At 35.0% G+C, this 12348-nt stretch overlaps 1 protein-coding gene across 1 annotated transcript; it reads left to right on the forward strand.

Moving 5' to 3' along the window:
• Window positions 1-10873: 10873 nt before the first annotated feature.
• On the forward strand, window positions 10874-12055 carry LOC113350971 (uncharacterized mitochondrial protein AtMg00810-like). The gene has a single exon (XM_026595064.1). It carries the CDS (start codon window positions 10874-10876, stop codon window positions 12053-12055), a length of 1182 nt encoding a protein of 393 aa, XP_026450849.1.
• Window positions 12056-12348: the final 293 nt, after the last annotated feature.

Raw genomic sequence — 12348 nt, forward strand, 5'->3', positions numbered from 1 at the left:
ATCTTCTCTAAGATTTGCGCGAGATTTATCTCCGATAGGTAAGATAAAAAGAAGTCACAAATATCTTCGTCTAATCGTTTGTGATTCCATAATATCTTGTTTCGCTTCCATATGATTAAGATTATTGTGAGGTGATTGATATTACTAGGATGTTCTTCGGGAATATATATAAGTCCGGTATATCAATTGGTTCCTCAACACCTTGATTTATCAAAAGATGGAACAAAACTCATAGGTATTTTTGTGGAAGAAATATTTATCTATTTCAATAAACTTTTCTATGTGAGACAGATTTTTTTATCAAGTCTGCGTTATGCATACATTTTTCGGATGCATATCAAGTTATGCATCCATTTCCTTGGATGCATAAACGATTATGCATCAATTTTTTTTTATTTCAGTGCTTACAGTAAAGTGGTTGCATAATGCTTTATGCATCAATTTTCACGAATGCATAACATGTTATGCAGATATTATTATAGGTGCATGACAAGTTATGCATTCTTTTCTACTAACAAAAAAAAGTTACCGCAAAACGTGTTATGAAACCATTTTATGGACTGCATAACAAGTTATGCAACAATTTTTGTAGATGCATAACAGGCTATGCAACCATTTTCGTAGGTGACAAAATTATTCAACCATTATGACCAACACCATTATAATATGATTGATTCAGTTTCAACTTATATATCTTCAACTCATTTCAACTGAGATCAATTCATAGGATGCAAAGAAATGACTAGACATGGTTACGACAAATCAAATCACTAGTGAAAATTCGTAAGACTTATCCCGCATCAAGCACAGAAGCTTCTTCGGATTAAACCTCGGTACATCACACTTTCTTGGATTTCACCTCAAATAAAGTTACCTTTAACTAGGAAGCCCATTCTTCATACTTCATACAATTATGTGGAGAAAGCATTTCTTCCTTGAATCCCATCTCGTCGGGTTTTAGTTTTAGAATACTAAAATATTAGCAAGTTTTTCAAATCCGCAATTGTTGTAAATACAAAGTACCAGAACTGTTCAGAATAAAATCGAAGCCACAATTAAAAAAATTAATCACTGGCAACCAGTCGGATTCTTGTCCACCAAAAGTTTCAAAAAGAATACTTGAAAAAAGAAGAGTCCAAAATGATTAACAACAAAAAAGAGAAGATACCACTACAGTCATGTTAGAATATGTTCTTAGTAGAAATAAGGAGATGCATGTGCTCCGATAATCCTTAGAGAACTGTTCACAAAAATCCAATCACATACATAGAGATCAAAACTACAAATGACTATCTCTTCTAATAAAACTAACTGTTGTTAAACAGTCCAATTAATATATGTAATATAGCACACAATCTGTAGTGACACGTCCCTCCAACGATAATGTCCAACTTAGCCACTGCGGTTATCTGGCAGTGTGGAATTCTCAACGGGCATCATTGCGGTAATCTAGCAACAACTTCCTAGATGGTCACCCATCCCCGGATTACTTCAGTCCAAGCACGCTTAACCGGGGAGTTTTCTACCAACTATGGAGCCAATTGTGTTGAAAAGGCTTCGATGTTAGGAAATCACAAACTATACTTATATTTCATTCGGCAAACCACTGCTGAAATATTGGGGTATTATCCTCGACTTCATAATATATTCAAGTAACATATATCTCCGACGTTCTCTGCCCCTCATGAGACAAGCACTTGGGACAACACGTCCAACGTACCTTCCCACCCTTGGCAGGTGACCCGTCGTCGGCTCTGATACCATTTGTAATGATCCATCCCTCCTCCGATACTGTCCCCACTTATCCAATGCGGTTATCCGTGATTGTGGGGTTTTCAACAGGAATCACTAAGGTAACCCAACAACAACTTTCCGGATGGTCACCCACCCGTGGATTACTCCCGCCCATGTAGTCAAAATCACTCTCAAAGGCCAATTACTCGCCGAGTAATCGCTACAGGAAATATGACCGAGGCGATTTCCGATTCCAAGCCATTTCCGATTTTTTTGCGTTAAGGCGGACGATATTGCCGATTTGGACCAAATTTTGAGCAAAAAGAGTTAACGATATTTCCAAGTTAGCCTTGCATACACTAAAATTAGAAAAGAAAATTTCTGTAACCCCTCAAATGGGAGTTATCAAATACAAAAACCTCTAAATACATAATAAATACGTTCAATATAATAATATTACACACTTAATTACATGATAATGTTAAGATTTTAATTTTAATTAGTTGCAAATCATGACTTACGAGCAGTAAAATAGAAAATATATAATATATAGATTCCGAGTATTAGACCGAGTTTTGGCGATTTCCAAGTCCGAACTTATTGCTCCTCACTCCAAACTCCTCAACCGAGTAGGACCGAGGAACGGTTTCGACTACTTTGCTCCCGCATGAGCACGCTTAACTGAAGATTTTCCTGCGAACTCATGAGACAATTGTGCTGAAAAGGCCTTGGTGTTAGGAAAGGACAAACCATTACTTACATTCCGCTCGGCCAACCATTTTCGAAATATCGGGGTATTACACAATCACAGTAGATAAAGTAATCTTTATCGAAACTGATAAAACAAAATTCTAATGAATTATAACTCAAATGTAATTTTCTATATAGGGTTTTAAGAATGTAAGAGAACAGAAGAAATGAAACAAATTTTGATACAAAATTTGAATGTTATCAGTGATGTGGGACGGCGGGCGATGGCTGCAGTCATCTTGATTTGTCTATCTGAAACAAAATTTGTGATTGCGTCATAGACGACATAAATCGAATAACACCTTAATTTTTGAAAGAAAAAAAATGATTAGAAAAATCGATTGGAACGGTGTTGTAGTTATTCAACTAATCGAAGATAAATAAAAATACTGAATTACTCATCACCATCACATCTAATAATAAACTGAAAGTGATTAGAAGCATACTCATAAAAAGCTCCATGTAAGAGAATGTTTGTAGTTAGCATCAGCGATTCAAACTAACGTTTTTCCTAGAACCAGTTCACGAAGTCCCAAAAATAATATTGGTTCCCAATATAGTTTCTCAACTGTAATAAAAATCCTAAAACGAATATCAGCAAATTCTCAATCATAATTTGCATATCTAAAATTAGTTTTATTAAATGTGAGAAAAAAACACGTCCGCAATCAAATCATCAAAATCTGAAGTTATAAAAGAACGACCTAACTGAATTTTAGGTTATGTCTTCTAGGGTTTGATTGAATTAGGTAGAAAGATATCAAAAGAAAGATGTTGTTAATGGTGTTCTCGTCGTTATATCTCTTGTTTATAGAAAGAGATATGAAATAAAACATAAAACATAAAATAATAAAATATGGGCCCGTGCATACTTTTATCACTGAGAATGGGTGTGACGGTGAAGCTTTTTTTTTCCGTGGGTTTCACTGCGAATAAATCTTACAAAATGGGTCTCAGTGTTCCACAATAGTTTTCACTTGGGAATACCCATTTTTCTCAAAGAGCATAACTATCCGAATTACTTATCTTTGTATAACCGTTATTTTTAAACTTTGTTATTATGCAGCCTCAAAAGGTAACACGTCAGCAATTGTTTTGTGTAATTAAGAGATTTATTTTCATGAAATAGATCCTGCATATAAAGTATTTACTGGTAAAATATATTTACATTTTTATTATATGTAAAATTATCACATCATCAAACTAGAAGGATGCAAATATTTCCATCCCTAAATGATAGAAACATTTTTGTGTCTGATATAGTCTCAACTGTATATATTGTTAGCGCTCGATTTTGTATTTATTTTGGCTTTTTATGTCTTTGTAGGTGTTTTTGGAAAAATAAGATTTTGTGGCGAAATTGGCTCGAAAAGTGTTTTTTGCGTTCATGGGAGGACATTTGCTATTCGGACCCTCACTTTGATAAGGGGTAACCTAATTACTAAGGGGAATCCCATTTCCAGGCATCTGCTAATCGCACTCCTACTCTGGATAAGGGGAAACCATCTTCAACATTCAAAAAGTGTAGTTAAAGAGCAGTTTTCGCAATCATGATTTAGAGGAGTTTGAGGTCGATTAAACCTCTGATTTTCATAGGATAGACTCCTTATGGGTCTAGGAATCTGATATGGGTGTTTAAATCGATTAGATTGGGCTCAAACGACGGATTTTTCTCACAACGAGAAAATATGGAAAGTCACGTGTGTGACCTGTTTTAGGGAATTTTAGAGTGATTAAAATGCTGTAAACCTTCCCAAAGATTTGTATCCATCTAAGGAAGAGTTTAGAACAAAAAGGAAAGCTCAGAAACGCGTAGAAATCCTAAAACAAGAAATTGTCGCAACTTGGCCGTGAAGAGAAGGAAAGAGATTTTGGAAGATTTGGGAGAGATTTAATCGGTATTTTGATATAAATAGATGTCTTGGGTCATATAGAGGAGGTGTCGAGAGTTTGGGAACCTAAGGAGAGCCAGAGAAGAAGAAATCAGAGCTTTACCAAACTTTGTTTCTGATGCTGCTGCTGTTGAAGAAGAAGAACAACTGAAGAACATTGACCCTTGGAAGACAGTCGCAGAAAAGTATCGATGTTTAACAGCTGAAGAACGTTATGCTGTTCAGCGCAGTCTTATTTCAGGGAAGTCTTAAATCAACGACAAAACAACAGTTTTTCTGTAACAGTTCCATTGTAACAGCTGTTTTGCAACACCAATACACTCTCTTTTAATCATCTTTTGAGCAACAAACACATATTTTGAGATCATGACTAATATGAGGAGCTAAACCCCAACACTGGGATGACGGAGGAAGCCATATTTCATACGTGTGGTAATTATATTTAATTCTTTTTATGACTTTTTTCATTAATTTAATCGTTTTATGATTTTTCTTAATTAGTTATGAAGTCGTATGATGATGTACGCTTGGTCTAAGTGCTTTTGATGCATCATGCTAGTGATTTACAGTTAATCTTTTTAAAATCTACCCTGGAAAAGAATTAGAGTCAATAAACAAGAGCTATAATTGTCTAAGAATTGATTTTTGAACCACATGGTATGAGGTTTGGTGGAATCCTGAGTCTCAGTAATCTCTCGACATTGTGACAAACCTTGTGTATATATTTTCTTTATTTTTATTGTTTTCTATTATTAAGTCTGAAATTGAGTCTACACAAGTCCGAGTTGAACGAACTTTATTTACCACTAAAAAACTACATCACTAAACAAATATAAATTATTTTTCTTTATGATGCAAAATTGATCACCAGAGAGCAAAATTCGAGTAGTACGGAAGAAACAAACTAGTAGGCGGCGAACATTTATTCTTTGCTAGGAAAAATATTTCATTGAAAGAATAGGGTATCACAGTAAAGAATGAAGAAAGCTTGGTGGTACATATATCCATTCACGATTCACCCAAGTTTCTAGGAATTTTATTTATTTAGCTGCAACATCAGCCACAATAGTTAAATTTCTTACGAAATTCACCTTAACATAACTAAACACATTAAATAAATGTTAAAAGTCATTTAAAATAGTGCTATTTAACCAGCACAACTGGTTACTATTAGAGTTCAAATAATCTACTAGTAGCTTTGCATCACTGATAAGACAGACTTTATGTTTGTTCAGAATTATACCTATTTTTCAGCTTCAAGTAAAGCATAACACTATGTATTTTCAGCATTCCTTGCTACTTTTGGGATGATTTTGCACCCAATAAAGGTATCTAGAAAATCATACATCATAAGTCCAATACCAGCCATATTAGTACCCTTACCATAGGAAGCATCACAATATATTAATACACATTCAGTAGGTAGATCCCTTATAATATCATTGAAATTCAAATTCCTAAACATATGATGATTTCCAGTATTAATAGATGAAAGTGTAGGATAAGAAATTAAACAGAGTCTTCAACTAGATTGAGAGACATTCTCGCCGTGCTAAGATGATTCAAAGATTTATTCTTAAAGATGTGAAAGCATCTTTCTCTCCATATAGGTCAAGGAATTGTGAATACTGTTGGGGCTTTGTCATTTAGATGAGGAACATATGTCCATTGGATAATCTAATCTCTAATACCGAGGTTTACTTTTTTATGTGTAATTTATGGGTTGATGAATAAGCCGAACATATTATTACACACTGTAATTTTTCTAGATGTGTATGGTCTGCAAGACTGCAATACCGAGGTTCCTATTGCATTCTTGTGTAATAAAATTATGACAGGGTATTGCAGTCTTGCAGACCATACACATCTAGAAAAATTACAGTGTGTAATAATATGTTCGGCTTATTCATCAACCCATAAATTACACATAAAAAAGTAGAGAAAAGATCATTATATCTATTAAGAAGCAGCTTAGATGGCAGAATGTTTTCATGACACTTCCGTACAAAATTGTGTAATCTACTCTACAGATATATATCTCGTGTAATACCCATCCAGTTATTAGCCTAATGCTAGAAATCTATAAATATATGTTCTCGACATGTGTCCGTTTTCTTGGTTCACTTTTATTTTACATTAAAATAGAACGATCCTTTGGGAACCATGATTTTTTTCGGGGGACCGTGATTTACTTAGGCCACTTCCCTACACTTATAAGGGGTGTCCTAAAGTTAGGAAGTTAGGATTAACTAACTTAACCTTTACTCTTGTCCACAGATTCACCTGCGTATGATCTAAGAATTAATCCAATACCATATTTATTTGTATTGTCATGGAAACTAGTATCGAAATTTTCCTTACCAAAAGGAAAAATAGGTTTACTCCATGTTAGATTTAGGTTCACTCTAACTATCCCAATGTCTATTTGTAGCATTACTAGAAAGATATCTTTCCCAATCAGGATTTTATTGCTTAATATGAATAACTGCCGTAACTGTCAAAATATAGAACTATAGAACTATATTCAACAAGTTTTTACGTGCTAATTCAACAAGTTTTTGTCTTTCCATACCATTACAATGCACAATATAGAACTATTTATTGATGATTGAACCATACACATGTCTTTATTCTGAATTTAGTTAGATATTGCAGGGTCAACTAAATTCCATATTTCTCTAGCATAGATACAGTAAATATACAAGTGTTAGACCATCTAATGGTTCTCATTAGATCTTATTCTTGACAGACTGTCTTAGTTGTAAGGATATCTCATTTGTTGTTCTGTTACTTGTAAACACATGAGTCATGTGTATGTCTTTGTCAGGTCTATAAAAGGACCTTGTCTTGTAACTTTGAGTCTCAACTTTTACATTCAATACAATCACTACTCTTACATGGTATCGGACACCATAAGAGAATTCTGACTTCTCTCTGATCCTACCTGTTTCTCACTATTAAACCTGCAGCTTTTTTGTTTTTACATGACGAGATCCACACAAACGACTCAACCTTCTTCCGCTGTATCATATCAACAACAATCTTATCGTCAAATATCAAATCTTGATATGTTTCCACCACTTACATCTCTAAACAGATCATATCAACCACCGCCATCACTACAACCTTCTTCATCTCAACCACCGCCACCAAAACCTTCTTCATCTCAACCACTGCCACCACTACAACCTTCTTCATCTCCTTTATCTTCTCCACTGGTTAATTCTCACGTTTCACCACCAATATGTCAGAGATCTCCACCTTTTCTTCAACATACACTAATACAATTTCCATCTTATACTTCTGGTTTTCAAAACTTTTCTCAACAATACAGATCTACCAACCGACATCACAACCAACACCAAAATTTACTTCATTTCCCCAATCTTAACCTCAACAACCACAAATTTAACAACAACAACCACAACTTCAACAACAAACATATCATCCTTTTATGTTTCCAAGTAGATTTAGTATTACTTTTGCTAATATCACAATTTTTATCTCAGAAAAGTTAAACAATTCCAATTATCTTTTTTGGAAAAATCAAATGTCCTCTATTTTGATTTATTCGAATCTCTATGGATTTGTTGATGGTTTATTACTGCAGAACAACCTTTCGTCATGATCAACAACACTCAGCTTCCAAACCCTAACTATCTTGAGTGGTTACAATTTGATAAATTTTTTGGATCCTGTATCAATGCTTCTGTTGATAAATCTTTGTCATTAAAACTTCTTGGCAAAATAACGGCTAGAGATAAGTGGTTAGATCTTGCGAAACTCTTTACTGAACAATTATTTACGAGGAAATCAATGCTTAGATCTCAGTTACACTCCATCAAGAAAGGATCATCTACTATTAGTGAGTTTCTATATCAACTGAAAAATATTTCTGATGCACTAGCTGAGATCGGAAAACCAGTTTTAGACTCAGATCTGGTCATGTATGCTCTTAAAGAACAAGGGAGAGAGTATATTCCTTTTGTTGTAAGTGTTCAAAACAGAGAACCTCCTCTTCCTTTCTCTGAATTATGTTCTCGTTTAATTAGTCATGAGCAATTTTTAAAGGAGCAAAAAACTGAGTCATTCTCTTCTCTCGTCACTGATCCAACAAACTCAGATTTCTTTGTAAAAAAGGCAGAATTCCTCTTCACATTCATCTTTTCGTAAACCTAGTATGCCTCCTGGCTTTCCTCTATTTACCATCTCAGATCCATCTCAATTTCATCCTTCATCATCTTCAACTGGTTTCAAGAAGACTGAATTTAATCCAACTCAGAGACAAGTCATTGACTCAGAAGTTCCTTGTCAGATTTGTTATAAAGTTGGTCATTTGGGTAATAGATGTAGATTCAGATATATGCAATTAAAGAATAGTGGTCCACCATCACACGAAGCTTGTATTGGTCTTGATCTCAATTCTGGAAGCAACATGGATTCTACTCCTTGGTTTCAGAATGAATTTGATTATAATGCTCAATCTTCTTCTTCTCCTGGCTTTGAATCTGGAGGTTATTGGGGAATACTTCTTCTGGACTTGTTTGGATACTAGATTCTGGTTCTTCTAGTCACATGACCAACACATCAACTTTGTTGACCCATCCTACTTCTTATTCTGGTTCCGATCAAGTAATGGTGGGTGATGGTAAGCTTATACCTATTTCTTTAACAGAGTCTTCTACTCTCTCTACTTCAAATGCTAAATTTCAACTAAATAAAGTTCTTTATGTTCCTCACATTCAACATAATCTACTATCTGTTGTTAAGTTTACACTGGATAATCATTGTGCATTTATCTTTTATCCATGGGGCTATGAAATAAAGTCATTGAAGAAAAATCATATTCTGGCTAGTGGGAAAGTACATAATGGTCTATATCCAATCAGAACTAGTTCACCAGCTCCACATGTGGCTCTCTCCTCCATTGTGGCTTCTTCAACTATCTGACACTCAAGATTAGGCCATCCTGCTTCAAAGATTCTTCACAAAATAGATGTTGATACTTCTATCAAGATGTCTACCAAGTCTGTTAATTTTGTTTGTGAATCTTGTCAATTGGGTAAAAATAAATGTCTTCCTTTTAAGTCTACTGGTTCTATGTCCAATGCTCCTCTTGTACTAGTCCATTTTGATATATGGGGACCTGCTCCAGTGCAATCACATTTGGGTTTTAAGTACTATATTCTCTTTATAGATGATTGCACAAAGTTTAATTATATTTACCCTATGAAGAATAAAACAGATAGTAGTCAGTGTTTCAAAGTGTTTAAATCTTTTGTTGGGAATCTTTTTAATGTGAAATTAAGCACTTTCAATGTGATGGAGCACTTGAACTAACTAAGGGTCCATTCAGGGAGTTTCTTGACTGCAGTGGAATTGAATTAAAAATATCTTGTCCTTATCTTCATCAACAAAATGGCTCTGCAGAAAGAAAACATAGGCATGTTACAGAAGTTGGTAATACCTTGTCTTTCAATGCCTCTCTGTCAAAAAAATTCTGGTTTGGCTCATTCTTAGCAGCTGTGTTTCTTACTAATAGCCTTCCAACCAAAGTTTTAGATTATAAATCCCCTTATAAAGATTTATATCACACCATACCAGATTACTCTATGCTCAGAGTGTATGGTTGTCTTTGTTATCCTAACTTGGTGCCTTATAGAAAAGACAAACTCAGTACAAAGTCTTCAGCTTGTGTTTTCTTGGGTTATAGTATTCATCATAAAGGTTATAGATGCATGGATTTGAAGACCCACAAGATATATGTCACTACTAATGTAGTGTTTGATGAACATAAATTTCCTTTTGCTGCTTCTCTTTCTACAATGGAGCAACCTAGTGATCCTACAATTTCAGTTGAGTCTTCTTCTGCACAATCTGTGGACATTTTATCATCATCAACTTCAGATGACTCATGTTCTGGTCTTCCTACTCCAGCAGATACATCTACTACTTCAGAAGATACATCTACTCCTTCTTTGCCAGATATTCCTTCATCAACTGAGGCTAGTTCATTTGATACTTCTAATGTCTCCATAATGCATACAAGATCAAAATCAGGTATTCATCTACCTAAACAACTTTCTAAAGACTTTATGTCAAATAGTGCTCTTAAACACCCCGTTCCTTTTGCTCTTCTTAGAAAAGTAGAACAAATATATGATCCCAAAATTTTCAAGGAATCCATAAATAAACCAGTCTGGATTAAGGCATGCATCATGAATATGAGGCTCTTCATAATAATAATACCTTTATTCATGTTCCTTATGATCCTTCAATGAATGTTTTTGGTTGTAAGTGGGTCTACAAAACTAAGCTCAATGTAGATGGCACCATTGAAAGACATAAATCTAGACTAGTTGCAAAAGGGTACCATCAAGTCGATGGCATTGATTTTGAAGAAACTTTTAGCCCTGTTGTCAAAGACACTACTATTAGATGTGTTCTTAGTCTTGCTCTATCTTAGAATTGGTCTCTTAGGAAGTTGGATGTAAGCAATGCCTTCTTACTTGGCCATTTATCTGAAACTTTCTATATGGAACAACCCTTTAGGTTTGTGGATCCTAAACACCCTATCCATGTTTGTTTTACTGCAAGAATCCCTCTATGGATTGAAACAAGCACCAAGGGCATGGAATGAAAGGTTCAGCAAATATCTTCTAGCTTATGGTTTCTTGAATTCAGTTTGTGATACTTCAATGTTTATTTATCAAAAGGGAGATGCAAGAATGACACTGCTGGTCTATGTGGATGATATTATTCTAGTAGGCTCTTTAGTTGCTCTTATGAATTCATTCATTGGTTCTCTCAAAACTGAGTTTTCCATGAAAGATTTGGGTCTTTTGGACTATTTTTTAGGCATTGAGGTTACATATGGTTCTACATCTAAGAAGTTATTACTGACACAAAACAAGTATTCCTTGGAAATTTTAAAGAAACATGATATGATGGGTTGTAAACCTTGCAAGACACCAGTTTCTCAAGGCCAAAGAGCTTCAGTGTGTGATGGAACACTCTTATCTGATGTTGCTTCTTATAGAAGTTTAGTGGGTAGTCTTCAGTACTTGACCCTCACCAGACCAGATATCAGTTATGCAGTTAATTATGTGAGTCAATTTCTGCATTGTCCAACTGATGTTCATCTCCAACTTTCCATTGAGGTATATCAAGGGATTACTCTTAGTGCTGGCAATGGTTCTGAGTTACAAGATTTTAGTGATAGTGATTGGGCAGGCTGCCCTGATACTAGAAAATCTACTTCAGGCTATTGTGTTTTTGTTGGTGGTAACCTTGTATCCTGGTCTTCAAAGAAGCAGCAAACTATTTCTCGTTCTTCTACAGAAGCAGAATATCGTGGCTTAGCTAATGCTGCTGCAGAAATTTTATGGTTGTCATATTTGTTTGAAGAATTGTTAGTTCATCTCTCCTTTCCTTGCAAGTTATTCTGTGATAATCAAGGTGCTGTCAGTCTCACTGCTAATCCCACTTTTCATGCGCGCAACAAACATATTGAGGTGGACTATCATATGATTCGAGATCTTGTTCGATTTGGTTTTATCAGAGTCTCCTACATTCATACTTCTCATCAGGTGGCTGACATATTCACTAAGGGACTCTCCAAATCTCAGTTCAGTCTGCTTAAATCCAAACTTATGCCTGTTGTACGTACATCAGTTTGAGGGGGCTGTTAGACCATCTAATGGTTCTCATTAGATCTTATCTTATTCTTGACAGACTGTCTTAGTTGTACGGGTATCTCATTTATTGTTCTGTTACTTGTAAACACATGAGTCATGTGTATGTCTTTGTCAGGTCTATAAAAGGACCGTGTCTTGTAACTTTCAGTCTCAACTTTTACATTCAATACAATCACTACTCTTACAACAAGCATTTTATAATTCCCTGCGGCTCCTTCAAAAAGAAAAGTCGCATCAATACTGTTCACAAATCAGCTAGTCTTCTCTCTAACCAG

Source organism: Papaver somniferum, chromosome 2 (assembly GCF_003573695.1).
Source record: "Papaver somniferum cultivar HN1 chromosome 2, ASM357369v1, whole genome shotgun sequence".
In the NCBI taxonomy this organism is placed as follows: Eukaryota; Viridiplantae; Streptophyta; class Magnoliopsida; order Ranunculales; family Papaveraceae; genus Papaver; species Papaver somniferum.

Excerpts from the sequence above, each read along its gene's own strand:
- LOC113350971 (XM_026595064.1), top strand. The coding sequence starts at position 10,874 with ATGCCTTCTTACTTGGCCATTTATCTGAAACTTTCTATATGGAACAAC.